Source organism: Cervus canadensis, chromosome 24 (genome assembly GCF_019320065.1).
Source record: "Cervus canadensis isolate Bull #8, Minnesota chromosome 24, ASM1932006v1, whole genome shotgun sequence".
NCBI lineage: Eukaryota > Metazoa > Chordata > Mammalia > Artiodactyla > Cervidae > Cervus > Cervus canadensis.
In genome coordinates this window covers 14,506,226-14,523,136 of record NC_057409.1, presented here as the reverse complement: position 1 = coordinate 14,523,136, position 16,911 = coordinate 14,506,226, and the positions used below count along the sequence as shown (strand labels likewise).

Below are 16,911 nucleotides of genomic sequence, written 5' to 3'. Positions count from 1 at the left end.
CTTGTCTAAGCCGGGGGATCCCTGCCCCAGTCGGGGGTCCCCCCGCCCCTAGAGCGGGGCTGGGCTGAGTCTGGGACATCTGGGAGCGGGGTAGCGCAAAGTCGGGGTGCTCGGACAGAGCCCCGGGCTCTTCGCTCCCCCAGCACCAACGCCTAGGAAGTCAGCACCCTCCCGACACGCCGCGGACCCCCAGCGGAGCCACCCGAGCCGCACTCCGGGCGCCGCCCCGCGCCTCCCCAGGTGCCCGGCCGCCTTACCTCGGCCCTTACCCTTGGCCTTCCTGGCCTTGTCGTCCGCCTTCTTGGCCCGGGGGGCGGCCGGCTCGGCGCCCTCGGCCCCCGCCGCCTTCTTCTTGCGCCGCTTGCCCCGCAGCCAGCTGAAGGCGCGGCGGAGGCCGGACGCGCCGGAGCGAGACTTCTTCCTGCGCGGGGGGCCGCCGGGGCCCCCCGGCTCGTCGGCCGCAGGTGCGGCGGGGGGCGCGCGGGCCGCCATGGCGCGGCGGGCGGACCTGGCGGCGGGGGTCAGGCCCCCTGAGGCGGGGCGCCCATGGGCCGGGGGCGGGCGGGCGGGCAGGCGGCCGCCGCGCCGAGACGCGCCCGGAGAAAAGTTTGGGCGGCGGAGGCAGAGCGGGCGAGGAGCGGCCGGGCGGCGGGAGCGGCGCGGGAGGGGCCGCGGGGCGGCGGGCGGGGCGCGGAGGCCGGCCGGGAGGGACGGGGCCGGGAGGGAGCGGCCACGGGGTGGGGGAGGCGCTGCCCGCGGCCCCTCCCGCCTCCTCCGGCCCGCCGGCCGGGGTCCCGGAGCTCAGGGGCTCGCGGAGGGCGAGGTCCGGTCCCGAGGGAGGGTGGCCCCCAGCGCCCCCAGCGCCCCCAGCGCCCCCGAGCCGCGGCGGCGGTCTCGGGCCGAGAGGGCGGGGTCGCGGGGTGGGCGTGGGAGGGGGCGGTACCGAAGTTCCGTCCCGGCGGGGCGGCTGAGGAGAGCAAGGTTCGGACAGAGAAGTACCGGCGCTGGGGTGGGGGTACCCAGGGAAAGCGGGGAGAGAAATGTTGGGGTTGGATCCCAAGAGAACTTGGTGTCCTGAGTGCGGTCCAGAAAGAGATGGGGGATTCTGGAATCCTCTTTCTGGAGTAAGGGGGTTCTGAGAATGCTTTCCAGGATCTGGGTAGTATTGGAGGTTTTGCTCTAGAGACAGATTTCAGACCCACCCGAGACCTGGAGCTTTCTTCTCCTGTCTGGCAACCCAGAGTCTCCCTTCTCTCCTTTCCCCTTCCTCACCACACCTTCCCCCAGCACCCATCAATCCTCAGTGTGGAGCTGGGACCCATGCTTCCTGGGTTCCTGCTTCACCCTTGGGTGGCAGGTAAGGGGATGAGGAGAGGCATGCCTCAGTTTACCCTTGGGCCAGGCTGTGAGTCCCCAGAGCATTCCTGTCTGGGTCTGGATTTTCCACTGAGATGCTCAGCACTGATCAGAACTGATCTTGGACTTGAGCTCACAGCTTTATAAGGTGCTTTGAGATCCTCTGCAGGTGACAGGTGTGACTGAGGAAGCTGGTAGAGAAAGGAAGCCTTTAAGAATCACAAAAATACTATACTTTGTTTCCTCCAGGCCTCTGGCTCTTTATTGTAGCTGAGGAAGCCCTTTTGTATGATCTGATCCTACAAGAGGCTCTGAGGGAGGCAGGCCAGGGAGTGATACTCCTACAGAGGAGAAACTGAGGCCAGAAGAAGACAGGGATTGCCCAGGAGCATGGAGGGGGTCATCAGCAGAGGACCAGTGTAAGATTGACAATGTAAGTCTTGTCTCTGCCTGGTCCCCAGGAGCTAGAAATTGCCCTAGGGACCAGCTGTGAGATCTTGGACTCCCTTTTGACTCAGAAGGGCATCATGATCATCCCACCGGTTAGAATTTGTCTTTATCATCCAGCCGGACCTTGGTAAACAGCCTTCTCCTTGTCCTTACTCAGCCTAGTCAGCCCTGGTGTAGCGTCAACAACACTAACTATGATGTTGTAGAGGGATTAGAGTGAGCAGTGTGACCTTTTGAACTTGCCTTAGCTCCCTGGGTGCCCCCAGGGGCTCAGCTATGGCAAACCTGGGCCATCGCTGACACCACCCCCCACACACACACGTGGTGGGCCTGGGGCAGATCATTGTACTTACTGGGCCCCAGTTTCCCATCTAACCGTCATCACTCATTTGGTTCCAGCCCACAATCCCAGAGTACCCATTCCGGATCAGTCTGCATCACTGGGCCATGCAGAGGGATCACACTGGGCTTGTCCTCATGGTGCTCTCTGCCCCGTTCAGCACTAGGTGAGTATCAGAGGAAAAGTGATACTGGAGGGGCTGATACTTTAAGAGCATGCACAGAGCCTCAGCCTGTTGGATAATGTGGATGGACTGGTAGGGAGGAGAGAGACGGCAAACAAACTCTGGCTTTTGGAAGGGGTGATCAGGAGAGGAATAGTTGGGCAGCCTTGCCCCCCACCCACCCTTTCAGCACCTCCTTTTTTCCTGGTGGCCAGACTGGTTACACAGTTTCAGAGCCCAGTGCAAAATGAAAATGCAGGGCCTCTGTTCAACATTTATTACAAATTTCGAGAAAGTAACAGCAGAGCATGATCAAGCATGGGGCCTTTCAGAGAGCAGGGCCAAGTGGACTATGCCCATGAAGTTGATCCTGCCAGTGGCTCATATAATTCCTCAGGAAGCCTTCCCCTTGAACCACAATCCCCAGGAGTCAACTCACAGATTAGGCCCCCTGACTTGGAGGTGGGGAGAGAAAAGGGAGTAGGGGGAGGTCAGGGCTATATTCCCCTCACTACTTCTAACTCCAACACCCAGATGCTCTCACCACCCATCTCCAGCCATCCGCAAACCAGCAGCCCAGCTTTCCTGTTTGTCCCCTGGCCTGATAGACAGGCCTGATTCTGAGCCTCTTAGGGCTAGCTGGAACAGGCTAGCCTGCAACACTGCTCTCTGGATTCACGATTGCTCAGCTCAGCTACATTTCTTTGCTGTCCCTCTGGGCAGCTAAGGAAACTGACTTCCCAGCAGCCCCTGTCGGCAGGGCCCAAAGTCCATCCTGGAGCCAGGCTGTCACCTGACCAGGAAGGAAGCTGCCAGCCTGTCCCCAGGGAGGAATGAGCCATAACCAAGCTTAGGGCTGTAGCCCTTGAGGTCATCCAGCTTTTCTCCCTCTGTTATTGTTTGTTATTGTTATTGTTCTCTGGCTGTGCCCCATGGCTTGCAGGATCTTAGCTCCCCAACCAGGGATCAAACCCAGACCCTCAACAATAAAAGTTCAGAGTCCTAATCTCTGTACTGACAGGGAATTCTCTGTTCCCTCTGTTTTTGGAAAACTCAGGACCACCCCAGGTGACCCTCACACCAATCCAACATTCCCTGATCCTCCGACCCTTGGGAGACCTGCCTTTCATAGGATCCAGCTTTGTCCTCTGCTAGGTCTGGCCCATGGACTTTATTCAGACTGGGCAGCCAGGCCAAGGTGTGGCTGAGCCACCCTCATTTTACAGGGAACACCGGGAAGGGTCTGTAAATCAAGCAGCCGCAGCTGAGAGCACCTATGGCTTCCCTTCATTCTTAGACCAATTGGAGGGTGGAGCAGTTCCGCAAAGTTGATGATTTTGAGAGATTAACAGTCCTATTCCAAGGATAAGAAAGCCTAAAGAGAGGTGGAGTGGCTTGCCAAAAGACACACAGCTCCCTCTGGGCAGAGGTGAAATTTAAAACTGCTTTGTGTTCCTGGGTGTGTGTGTGTGTGTGTTTCTAATTGATCACTAGCTTTGTGCTCCTGCCTCACCCCTGCTGCTTTCAAAGGTTGGGAAAGGAAAGTATTTATTCTGGGGCCACAGCTGGGCCTCTAGGAACTTCCAGAAATGTTCTGCTTAACTTCAGATGCACCTGTATGCATCTTTTCTGGGGAAAGGGTCCACGGCTTTAGCAAACTGTCTATGTCTAGCCTTTGATCCTTTTCAGTAGGAAAAGATAGAGGCTCCTTGTGTCTGATGCCCTCCACCTCTTCCCTGCCTAACCTAGGAGTTGGGGGACCCTGCAGGTCTCATCCCCACCATAGGCACTCCTGTGCCCCTACCCTGTGGCTCCTGGCATCTATGGCAGCGTTTCCAACAACCTCCCTGTTGAGTTCTTCTTTGATCCTCCCAGCATCTCTTAGAATCAGGCCCAAAGCCTAATTCCACCCATTTTCCCTGCTGGGTTGAGAGGTCCAAGGTGTTAGTGGCGTGTGTGGAAAGGAAATGGAGTCTTGTGGGCTCCCTCCCAGCTCCAAGTTGCTGCCAGCTCCTGGGAGGTTAAGGAAGGGAAAGGAAGAGAGAGAAGAGGGGGAGACTGGGAGAAAGAAGAGGTCGCTGTAGCCACTGCCGTTTCCACTGGAATTAACTCTGATTCCTCACATTCTTTCAGCCACTGTCTCCTGAGCACCGGCTCTGTGCTCCAGGCCTCCAGGTTGACCTGTTATTATTATTCTATGATCAAATCGTCACTCTGAACTGTCCACAGTATAGACAAGTGGGTTTCAATCTTTTTCTTTTAGCAGTTTTTATTTTTCTCTCAAACAAAAGCCCCCAGAATTTTACCTGACAAATAAAATTCAGTGCTTTTACATATGAATTTATTTTTGTCAATCAAAATGTATAACCTTTACTTACCACAAAATAAGTCAGCGGGAACAATGCCGACATTTTGATAGACTAAAAATTTGAAACGCTGAATTACAGGTGATGGTTATGGTTTTAGCTGAGAGCCAGCATTCAATTTATTTCTGCGGCAGTTTCTTTTAGTCAGTAATTAGAAAATACTGCACTTCACACACATGCAGAGGCAAATGGTAAGATCTTTAACATCTTGGTAGAAGTGTCAGGAGAAGCTTTATTCTGAGGTCTGCACAGAAATAAGTTATGCAGGACTTCCCTGGAAATCCACTGGTTAAGATTCCGTGCTTCCACTGCAGAGGGCATAGGTTAGATCCCTGGTTGGGTAAGTTCTGCATGCTGCGGAGAAAAAGAAAAAAGTTGTGCATGATGTGAAGGAAAAAAAAGTTATGCATGCTGCGGCCAAAAAGAAAAAAAAAAGTTATCCGACCAGCCCAGCCTAATGGCTTCTTTTTGGTTTGTTTGCTTTGGTTTTCTGCCTATGGTGATTTTATTATTGCTACAATGGCTTGTTAAAAGTTAGGGACTTCCTAGGCTTCCCTGATAGCTCAGTGGTAAAGAATCTGCTTGCCAGTGCAGGAGACATTGGTTCAATCCCTGATCTGGGAAGATTCCCACATGCTGCGAAGCAACCAGGCCCGTGAGCCACAACTACTGAGCCTGTTGTCTAGAGCTTGGGAGCCACAACTACTGAAGCCCACGTGCCCCAAAGCCTGTGCTGTACAATAGAAGTCATGGCAATGAGAAGCTCATGCATTGCGACTAGAGAGTAGCCCCCACTCGCCACAACTAGAGAAAAAACCCGAGCAGCAATGAAGACCCAGCACAGCCAAAAATAAAGATTGAAGGCAGGAGGAGAAGAGAACGACAGAGGACAAGATGGTTGGATGGCATCACCAACTCAATGGACATGAGTTTGAGCAAGCTCCAGGAGATGGTGAAGGACAGGGAAGCCTGGCGTGCTACAGTCCATGGGGTCGCAAAGGGTCGGACATGACTGAGTGAACAACAAACACATTAAAAGTAACATGTCACTTTATTATTTTTTTTGTTGTTGTTGTTGTTTTTAACATGTCACTTAAGAAAAATAAAGTTAGGAACTTCCCTGGCAGTCCACTGGTTAAGACTCTGTGCTTCCACTGCAGGGGCATGAATTCAATCCCAGGTCCAGGAACTAAAATCCCACATGCCACACGGTATGGGCAAAAAGTTTTAAAAAAGGAAAAGTTAGCCTAGTCTGTTTCTCATCTCTGTCCTGCCACTAACTTACCTGTTGCTCATCTCAGTCCTGCCACTAACTTGCTGGATGTCTTTGGATAAGACACTTGCCCTCTCTGGGTGCCAGTTTCCCCATCGGAACATCTGATTTCACCTAGAAAAGGAGTGTGTGTAGAGGTACTGGAGTGGGTTGCGGCATGTGGGGTGATGCATGGAGCATATACGGAAGCTTCATTACTCATCCTCACCACCCATGCCCATCCAGTGCTGAGCTAAAGAAGGGGCCACAAAACCACTGAACTGCCCAAGTTCAAAGGCAGAGGCAAGTTGCCATGGAGACATGCTTTGTTTCCTAACTGTCTGACTGCATCTGACAAACAGAAAGCCAGCCAGATGGACACTGACCTAGGCGGAGAGAACCAGGATTTCCTGACCCCAAGATCCACAGGGCTCACTGCTCTCCAAGGAAAGCCGGCAGTTCTCAATTCTCACCCTCAAATCAGGGGCATGACCAGCCTGGCCTGCCAGCTGATAAGGCTTCCTGTAGGGAGCTGCTGGGTGGGGCCTCCAGGTGTTTGCAGACACCCACTCCACCAGTCCCAGGCAGGGAGGCTGGCCCTGTGCCCAAGGGCAGGGCTAGGAGGGAAGTGCCCACGTTCAGGGCCTTCTGGAAGCTGGGGGAGGGATCAAGATGTGTGGGCAGAGCTCCCTGCCCATGATCAGAAGGAAACATCTGGGTGTGGATTCTCAGCAACACCCTCCACCCCCCAGGATCCACATGGAAAGAAAGTGAAGTCGCTCAGTCATGTCCGACTCTTTGCGACCCATGGGCTGTAGCCTGCCCTACTCCTCCATCCATGGGATTTTCCAGGCAAGAATACTGGAGTGAGTTGCCATCTCCTTTTTCAGGGGATCTTCCTGACCCAGGGATCGAACCTGGGTCTCCGCACTGTAGGCAGAGTCTTTACCATCTGAGCCACCAGGGAAGCCCAGCATCCACACAGGGGCCTACACAAACACACCAAGACACAAAGATAGGATGACAGACCTACATGCACACCAGTTCACACTGGCATACCCAAATACAGGGACACACCAAAACACAAACCCAGATACACACTGACAGTTCTGGGTACCCATAAACACCCCGGTACACTAAGATAGCCTGATGTCTAAACACATGTAAACACACACAGATGCAGAAATGTACCAAATTACACAGACATGCTGACACACAGACACACACAGATACACAAATGCTCACACTCCCAGATGCACACTCATACAGACATCCACTGTACAAAAACCACACACACAGATACTGGCCCATAAATCAAAGAGGTATACAGAAGGCCTTGTTACATAATTATAAACAAACAGTTACAAGGAGAAACATCAATACACAAAACCCAACACAGATTCAGGCAAGAGGAAGAGAAAGGAGCTAATACTTGGTGGGGGTCCATTCTGCACAGGCAGCATGAAAGGAGTTATATCTGTAGGATCTTTTTAAAATCCTTCCGACAATCTGTGAAGTTGGCAGTGTTATCCCCGCTTTTTACAGATGCGAAATGTAGGATATATGTGCTTATAAAAGGCCCAAACAATGCAGAAATAAATAGGGTAAAATGTGAAAATGCCTCTTCACACACATTCCCCACCCACTCCACACCACTGTTCATGTTAGTGGGCAGTATGCATATATTTTTCTATGCATTTACATACAAGCATTTAAAAATACTACAAGTTTAGGGGGCTTCCCAGGTGGTCTAGTGGTGAAGACTGTGCTTCTAATGCAGGGGGTGTGGGTTCACTCGCTGGTTGGGGAACTAGGATCCCACCTGCCTTGTGGTCAAAAAAGAGAGAGAGAGATCATAAACTGGAAAGTCTAAAAAATAATCAAAATACAAGTTTGAACGTTTTCCAGGAAACCAACTCAGAGTGGTTAAGAAATGTGACCAAGGTCATAGAGCCAGTTAGCAGAATCAGGGTTTGGATTTAGCTCTGGCTCACTCCAAAATACTGTTTCTGCTGCCTCAGCCCACAGACAACCACAGAGACACAGATTCACAAAGGGGAGGCCCAGGGCAGGGGGAGGGGTGGCACCTCGGGGCTGGCCCAACAGGCTTTCTGTCTGATTGCTCTGGGTCCCTTGGGTGGCTCCTCTGGCTAAAGGCGTTGTCCCTGTAAATTCCTGTTAAGGGGCAGATATATTCCTGGGACGGGAACCTTTGAATCATTGACCCCAGGTGAGAGCCAGGCAGGTGACTAAATGCTGCAGGCACGGCTCCAACTCTAGCTTCCCCGTCTCCTAACCTCTCAATCTCTTCTCCACATGCCCCAAAGGGACCTCTTCTAAGGTTAAATCTGGACCTTGTCCCTCTCGCCGCTTAAATCCCTTCCTGTTGACTCCAGTATAAATCCCAGCCTCTTGGACACATAGAGTCCTTCGTTCTCTGGCCTCAACCTGCCTCTCCCCATTTTTCCTTTTGATAAAGCACTTGTCCTTCAGGAGCAGCTCAAATGCTCCTTTTGTTGAGCCTTCCCTGACTCTTCTGTGCAGAATGCCCTCTGTTTCACCCCCCACCCTGCCCCAGAGTGTGCTCACAGACACCCACCATGACTTACAATCAGCACCGTCAAGGTGTCTCCACTGATGGACTGACCAGCTTCCAGGACCTGCCCTATGTGTATTATATAATTGTTGTTGTTTAGTCGCTAAGTCATGTCCAATTCTTTTGCGACCCCATGGACTGTAGCCCACCAGGCTTCTCTGTCCATGGGATTCTCTAGGCAAGGATACCAGAGTTGGTTACCTTTCCTTCTCCAGGGGATCTTCCCGACCCAAGGATTGAACCCATGTCTCCTGCATTGCAGGTGGATTCTTTACCACTGAGCCACCAGGGAATATAATTTACCACTGAGCCACCAATTATATAATTGCCTCCCTTAATCTTTACAACAGCCCTAAAGAGATAAAAAGTCTTGTCCCCATTTTGCAGATTATTAAATGGAGACACAAAGAATTTAAGTCCCTTCTTTAAGGTCTGATTTTCTCAAAAGTCAGTCCCTGGCCATATCACATACCACCACGTTATTGCAAACATGTTTCCCTTGCCCTCCCAGCTAGACTAGAAGCCCTGAAGAACAAGGACTCGGCTCCTTCATCTCTGAATCTCTGGTGCCAGCATTGGACAGAGGCAAGGGGCTCAGTGAATGGTTGTTGAATGAGAGCCCCATCCATCCCCCTGAGTGACAGAATAAGAGAGGAGAGGAGAGGAGACATTTGCGGGACTCGGGTACCCTGGGAGTGTCCCTGCTGGATGGATTCCCCAGGAAGTCACTGACAGCAAGAGTTCCCTCGGATCAGGATGTGGGTGCCCCTAGAGCCTGGGGATATCTGTGTAGACCCTGCTGGGGGAGTAGGTGTCCTCTGGCTCCTCCACATGTCCCTCCCATCAGGAAGCTCTCAGCCTATCTGTTATTAAATATTTACTGTTTCCCACTCTGCTCGGCTTGGTGCCAGGCACTGGAGGAGGGGACCAGAGAGCAGGAGACAGGGACAAATGCAGTTAATGACCACCTACGACGTGCCATGGAATCCTCCCAACAGCCCTGCAGTTGGAGCCTCAGCCCTGTTTTTGCAGCCAGGGAAATGAGGCTCAGAGAGGGGAGGAAAGTGATTCCAAGTCGCCCAGCCAGTGAGCCAAGATCCAGAGTCAGTGTGTGCTCCTCGAGTCCCCTGCACCTTACCGCCCACCCCAGGGCCAGGGAGGATGTGGGCTGACTCAGAGGAGACTCAAGGAGGCCATTTTTGAGGTGGGGCTGTGGCTGGAATACAGCCTGCCCTGGCGGATATTTGACAACAACAGCTTGCATTTGTCCGGCACTTTCCCTTCCATTAGCTCATCCAGCCCTCCCCAACATCCCCTCGGGTACCTATTAGTATCTCCATTTGACAGATGAGGGATGGAGGCTCCATGAGGTCAAGTGACTTCCCCAAGGTTGTGCAGTGACTGCAGGGCAAAGCAGGAGTAAACTCTCAGACCCTCACCTTCTCCTGCATTTCCCTGCTGCCTTCACTTCTGCCTCCTCCCAGCAGTCCTCCATGCTGCCCCAAGAGAGCTCTCTAAACCCAACCATGGCAAATTCCCTGGCCTTCTAGTGCTTAGGACTCTGCTCTTTCACTGCTGAGCACCTGGGTTCAATCCCTGGTCAGGAAACTAAGATCCCACAAGCCGCCTGACACAGCCAGAAGTAAAATTAATTAATTAATTAATGCAATTTAAATTGTAAGGTAAATAAATAAACCCAACCACGAGCCTCCATCTCTAAGAGCCCAGCCAGTCTCTGCTCTCTCATACCTCACATGGCCGCGCCTTTGCCTGCGGTTGGTGCCTCAGCTCTCCCTGATTCATTCACCTTTCAAGCTCCTACTCAGCCTACAAGTGCCAACTCAAATCCCCTTCTCTCAAAAGATTTCCTAGACTGGCTTTCTCCACACAAACCTCTAACAGAACAATTGTCTCATTATATTAAATTGCTTGTCTCCATCCTCAGACTCCGAGCTCCTTAAGGGCAAAGACAATGATTTTTCAAGTCTGTCTTCCCTGCACATAGCTTTGCATTTTCAGTAAGAACTTGTTGAATTAATGGATGACATTCTGAAGGTTGGGCCCAGTGGAAGATGATGAGGCCTTAAAAGAAAAGGCACGGGGGTGGAGGTGTAGGGGGAACTTCCCTGGTGGTCCAGTGGTTAGGACTTCACCTTCCAATGCAGACAGTGTGGGTTCAATCCCTGGTCAGGGAGCTAAGATCTCACATGGGGCCAAAAAAACCAAAGCATAAAAAAAAAAAAATTCAAGATATAGGGATGTCAAGAAGAGAAGCTAGTATTTGGGGTAGGGAGAAGGGCTGGGATTTTTCTTTTGGACATTTTGAGTCTGAAGTGTCACTAGGACATCCAGTGGTATGTGCCCAGCAGGTAGGAGTTGGGAGTGGGGTGAGGAGGAAAACTTACCAGGAAGAAAAGATACTAACAGCAACTGCCAGGAAGTGACTACTGACTATATGTCAGACCCAGTGCTGAAGGCTTTATGTGCATTATCCCATGCTTTATTTATATCATCCCATATAGCTCAGATGATAAAGAATCCGCCCGCAATGCAAGAGACCCAGGTTCAATCCCTGGGTCGGGAAGATCCTCTGGAGAAGAGAATGGCAATCCACTCCAGTATTCTTTCCTGGAGAATCCCATGGACAGAGGAGCCTGGTGGGCTACAGTCCAAGGGGTTGCAAAGAGTCACACGATTGAGCAACACAACTAACACTACTACTACTATCCCATTTGATCCCCAGGAGATAGGTAATATCAACCCATTTGATGGAGGAGGAAGTTGAGGCTCAGAGAAGTAATTTATCCAAAGTTACATAGCTAGTAAAAGGCAGAGGCAGGATTTGAAACCAGGTTCATTCGATGCCAAAGTCCAGACACTTAATCACTCCTCCAAATGGTAGACTATGGAAGTTTATAGAACACACACCTTTAAGGGGAACAGTCGGAAGTTGAGATCAGAGAGGGAACCATTCAAGAGATAGAAGGAAAACCAGCAGGGTGGTATCTGAGGCCAAGAAAAGAGCCCCAAGAAGGGCCAGGTCGGCACTGCTTACCGTTCCTGAGAGATCAGGGTGGGGTGAGGGATTTAGCAACTAAGTTAAGGCAACCTTCCAGAGAGCTGCTTCCACGTGCTGCTTCGGGGAGTCCGTAATAGGACCTGCTGAGTGGGAGGTGAGAAAGTGGAGGCGGTTGGCTAGAAAGAGAAGGAGAGAACAGGGAAGGAAGAGAGCACCCTGCGGGTATGTGGGCCTAGGAGGGCGGGGCCAACAGGTTTGGGCTGGTCCAGAAATATTGGGGAAGGGATGCTCGGCTGGTGGGAGGAGGAGGCAGGTGAGCCTTTGAGCATTTTAGGTGGAGTCAGCGGCAGTGACTGGACTCAAGGACACCCTCACTCTCTTCCTTGACAGCCCCTCCTCCTCCAACCCACCCCCATCTCGCAGGCCAGGCTCCACGAGCCTCATTCATCCTCCCCTCTCCCTCCCCCGGCGCTCCCCTGAGGTTGTTCAGGACCAGCCACCCCCACGTCCAGTCTGCTGTCTCACTGCCTGGCCCAGCCTGGTGAGGCAGGCGGGGAGGGGTGTCCAGGCAGGAAAGAGCTGAGTCACTCAGCCACACATCTGGTCTCAGATCTCATCTCCATACCCAGATGAAAGGGGCAGGAAGGAAGAGGGCTCCACCCCCCTACCCCATGAGGACTCCTGGCCCGTCCTCACTCTGCCAGGCTGGGAGAGGAGCCCCCTTGTCACGTTAACAACCACCATTGGCTGGGCTGCTTCACCCCCTCCAGCTGGGGTCCTTTGCTGCTCTGCTTGCCTTGAAAAAGTAGGGTCTGGCCTGCAAAGTAGGGTCTGTCACCTTCATATCACCAGTGAGGAAATTCAGAGAGACACAGGGGCTTGGGCAAGGTCACACAGATTGGAAGGCTGGCCCACTGGCGTCCTCATTCGGTATCCTGGGGAACACAGGATGGGGTGGTGTTTGGAGACAGTGGACCAAGCTATGAAGAGCTCAGACATACCAGTGGGTGATGCCTGCAGAAGCTGGGTGGAGGGAGGCACTGGGCTCATGCTCCTGCCAAAATGGCCTCTTCCCCAAGTCCCAGTGGAGGGCAGACCCTCCTTCCTCCACTCCTTGCCCCACCCTTGCTGTTGTTGGCTCAGCTCTGAGCCACCCCCTACCTCATTCCTCAGCATCTCCCATCCTCTCTGCACTTTGCCATGCTGAGAGGAATAGCAGGGGCCTTGGCAGGCCGTGTCCCACCATCCTGCACTCTGTCAGGGCACAGTGTTCCCATTGTCTTGGGCAGTGAGAGGTGTTCAGGTCCTGGCAAGGGGTGGGGGATCATGCCAGGCCTCTCCTGTCTCCACGGGCTGCTCAGCAGCTTTCTCTGGGGCCCAGGCTGTTTGTCCACACAACATCCAGAGTGCCACTGGGCAAGTCACAGAGGAGCAAGCAAATCAGCATTCTCCCGTAGACCCGGTCATCCCTGATATTAACTTTTGATTGATTCAATGCATTTAATGTGGTTGGAGTCACAGCTGTACCACTTGCTGTGTGACCTTGGCAAATGTCTAGACTTCTCTTTCTTCCTCTTTAAAACAGGAATAGCAATGGTAACAACTCCCTACCAGAGTGGTTGTCAGAGTTGATTTAGATAATGCCTAAAGCAGGTACCACGTAGTGTTTAAAAGGGGAAAAAAAAATACACTTAGTATTATTGGGGGATATCTGATTACAGATTGAATTCAGGCTCAAAGAGAATCTGGGAAATGCAGAAAAGCCCTATGTTGTAAATCAAACTCACCTGTAATTCCACCCAGACGTACCTTCTTGTGATGGTTTTCTTACCCAGAGTGGAGTTGCCCTCCCTCACCCTCCAAGAGAATGACCCCTGTGCTTCCAGGCTGGGCAGGTTGTGTTGGGGGTAGATATGGTCTGCATTTTCTGCATCCTCTCTGGGCCTCAGCTTTCCTGTCTGGAAAGGAAAGGGTTGAAGTAATCAGGGAAGATACATAGATTTAATTTCCTATACAAACTGCTGCCTCAAATGGCTCTGGGTTCAGAGTGCCGTGATCAATTAATCCTGTCTGCCATGGATGCAGTGGCTGCAGAACGGAGCAGTGGTGTATATATGTACCCCGTGTAGCCACTGTGAAGAGTCTAAGAAATCCCTAAGAACCCCTTCAGTTTTTAATACTCTAAAAGCCTTTCCCCCTTTTCATTCTATTAATACTCCCAGTTTTAAATCCTGGCTTCCTCTGGGAAATGGGGAGGGAATCCTTGCTTCTTCTCCCACTTCACACCTGTCTTCAGCAAGCTTCTGGGGTCTAGTACCCAAATAGCTCCTACTTAACATTCTCCAAGTTATACCTTCTCTGCAGAGGCCAACTTAAGGCTCCCGCCAAGTCAGGCTCCAAATGGGGGAGCTGGAGAGGGAGGAGGATTGGGGTGTTTCCCCTCACTAAAAAGGAAACACGCAAACAGCATGTCTGCTAGCAGCCATTCCTCACCAGCCCAAGTTCGGACATTTGAATATTAAATAACTCCATGCAAATGAATACAAATGAGCACCTCTCCTCTCCTTGCCCCTGCAATTCTTTGGGCAATAGGGCTTTTGGTCCAACCTGAGTGGATGGGTCTAGGGTCCAGATAGCCCTCCCTGCAGGTAAGAAAGGATAGGGCCTAAAGGACTCCGCTGAAAGATTTACCAGCTTCTGTTCTGGCATGAGGGCTCTGTGAGGGGGATCTGAGCTCAGTAAGCAGACAGAGACTCAAAGAGAGCTGGGGACTCTCAAGGGACGGGGTGCTCTCAATCAATGGGGAGACCCTCTGTAAAAGAAGAACTCAGTGGTGAGGGGGTTGCTGGGGAGGGGGGAATAAATCTCAAGAATCTGAGGCATGGTTCCATTGCCCATCCCTTCTCCTTCTCCCAGTCCTGGAGGCCTGCCAAGGGCTATAACCTGAGGGGTAAGTGAGATCCTTGGCTAGGGCCATCCCAGGGTTCCAGATTGCCTTTCTGGACCCCAGAGTTGGGAGGAAGCTCCCAGGAACTAAGGAAACCTAGAGAGACTCTCAAGTCCTCAGTGACCCCAGGCCAGACTACCCTCTCACTGGCTTCCAGGGCCTTGCTCTCAGCCCTGACTCCTGAGCCCCTAAGACCTCAGTTTGCTGCTGAGGTCTGGTGTTGTCTGCCTGAGCCCCCACCCCCACCCCCGAGCCCCACCCCCCCTTACTGAGCCCTGCCCTCCTCACTAAGCCCCCATCCCCTTCACTGAGCCCATCTCATCACTGACTCTGTTTCTCTCTAATGGAACCTTCCACCCTGAGACCAGTGTTGCATCCCCAGTCTGGTACACCCATTTCAGCATGTCCTTGTCTTTGTCATGGCCCAGAGCACAGGCCATGAGACAGAGGAGCCAGAGGCAAAGGGATCAATAATAGCCTGGAAGGAGAGCCCAGCTAAGGGCCTTCTTGGTCAGGTTCCATGATGGCTCTGGGCCCGCTCTGCCAGTGGGACGGATGCTGAGATGACGCTGCAGGCAGAGAGGCAGCCCCCACCCCGCCCCACCCCCAGCTTGCCAAGATTCAAGCCAGGGGCCGGAACACAAGAGCAGGCATCGGTCCCACCCGATCCCCTGAACAAGTGCTGCACTGTGCACATCCCTCCCATCCCCTCCACCCCTCCCCTCAGGCCAGGCCAGGGTTGGTCAGGGCCACACATGGCCGGAAACAGGACACCCAGGCAGCAAGGGAGCAAGGGAGAAAGGGAGAAAGGCTGTGAGCTGCAGGGTCAGGGACACAGAGTCAGACCTTCAGGCAGAGAGGCTGTGGCTCACACTCCCAAGTCTGGAGTGGTGGGGTGGCCACGGGGTGTTCTGGGCATCTCCAGGACACAGAGAAGCAGACCCACAGGAGGGAGACCCAAGTTCAGGGAGGTGGGAGCTGATAGTAATCCTTAGAGACCCTGGAAACAGGGGCACAAGGGTCACAAGCCCCACGCCACAGCCACACCTTTGGACAGAGCCCCAAGGCTCCGTGGCTGACTTCACTTACTTCAGCCTCAGAACAGCCACCACAGCTCAGCCCTGCCAGCCCTGCCAGCCCTGTGTGGGGCACTGTCCCCAACTTCACTGAAGCAGCTGAAATCAGGGTCTGGATTCAAGGGAGTTGTATATGCTCTAGATGCCTGGCTCACCCACAGTCCTAGGCCTTAGGAAGCATTACTATGAAGAAAGCTAGTGGAGGTGATGGAATTCCAGCTGAGCTATTTCAAATCTTAAAAGATGATGCTGTGAAAGCGGTACACTCAATATGTCAACAAATTTGGAAAACTCAGCAGTGGTCACAGGACTGGAAAAGGTCAGTTTTCATTCCAATCCCAAAGAAAGGCAATGCCAAAGCATGTTCAAACTACCGCACAATTGCACTCATTTCACATCCTAGCAACATACTGCTCAAAATCTTTCAAGCTAGGCTTCAACAGTACATGAACGGAAAACCTCCAGTACAAGCTGGGTTTAGAAAAGGCAGAGGAATCAGAGATCAAATTGCTAACATCCGTTGGATCATAGAAAAAGCAAGAGAATTAAAAAAAAAAACTGCTTCATTGACTAGTTTGTTTTCTTTTTTTCCCATTGACTAGGCTAAAGCCTTTGTGTAGATCACAAAAAACTGTGGACAATTCTTAAAGCAATGAGAATGCCAGACCACCTTACCCATCTCCTGAGAAACCTGTATGCAGGCCAAGAAGCAACAGTTAGAAGCAGACATTGAACAATGGACTGGTTCCAAACTGGAAAAGGAGTACATCATTGTCACCCTGTATATTGTCACCTTGCTTATTTAACTTCTATGCAGAGTATATCACGAGAAATGACAGGTTGGATGAATCACAAGCTGGAATCAAAAGTGCCAGGAGAAATAACAACCTCAGATATGCAGATGATACCACTCTTATGGCAGAAAGCCAAGGGGAAGTAAAGAGCCTCTTGATGAAGGTGAAAGAGGAGAGTGAAAAAGCTGGCGTAAGACCCAATATTCAAAAAATGACCTCTGGTCCCATCACTTCATGGCAAATAGATGGGGGAAAAATGGAAACAGTGACAGATATTTTTCTTGGGCTGCAAAAATCACATGGACAGTGACCACAGCCATGAAATTAAAAGATGCTGGCTTCTTGGAAGAAAAGGTATGACAAACCTAGACAGCATATTAAAAGGCAGAGACATCAGTTTGCCAACAAATGTCTGTATAGTCAAAGCTGTGGTTTTTCCAGCAGTCATATAAATGTGAGAGCTGGGCCATAAAGAAGGTTGAGCACCAAAGAATGATGCTTTTGAACTGTGGTGCCAGAGAAGACTCTTGAGAGTCCCTTGGACTGCAAGGA

The 16,911-nt window shown here is 52.0% G+C and overlaps 2 protein-coding genes across 7 annotated transcripts in view; one reads left to right on the top strand and one right to left on the bottom strand.

Moving 5' to 3' along the window:
- The window catches only part of KIAA1522 (KIAA1522 ortholog), a 28,085-nt gene extending 27,446 nt beyond the window's left edge, over positions 1 to 639 (bottom strand). Inside the window, exon 1 of one of the 2 annotated variants that reach the window (XM_043446149.1) lies at positions 258 to 639. In XM_043446149.1, coding sequence (XP_043302084.1) covers positions 258 to 492 — 235 coding nt within the window. In that variant the 5' untranslated portion in view covers positions 493 to 639. The remainder of the gene's footprint in view (positions 1 to 257) is intronic. The other variant, XM_043446150.1, reaches the window with a different exon arrangement.
- Positions 328 to 16,225, top strand: LOC122426887 (translation initiation factor IF-2-like). Of its 5 annotated transcripts, XR_006265259.1 has the most exons (4): positions 516 to 995; positions 2,206 to 2,312; positions 3,607 to 3,738; positions 4,443 to 5,377. XR_006265259.1 is itself a non-coding variant. In XM_043446160.1 (3 exons), the coding sequence occupies exons 1-3, from the start codon at positions 547 to 549 to the stop codon at positions 16,211 to 16,213; spliced, it is 603 nt and encodes a 200-aa protein (XP_043302095.1). In that variant the 5' UTR covers positions 516 to 546; the 3' UTR covers positions 16,214 to 16,225. The 5 variants fall into 5 exon arrangements, 2 of the variants coding, with proteins under 2 accessions (XP_043302095.1, XP_043302096.1); XR_006265261.1 differs by lacking the exons at positions 516 to 995; positions 3,607 to 3,738 and adding an exon at positions 328 to 464; XR_006265260.1 differs by lacking the exons at positions 516 to 995; positions 3,607 to 3,738 and adding an exon at positions 328 to 464 and having other exon boundaries at positions 5,270 to 5,330.
- The last annotated feature ends 686 nt before the right edge of the window (positions 16,226 to 16,911 follow it).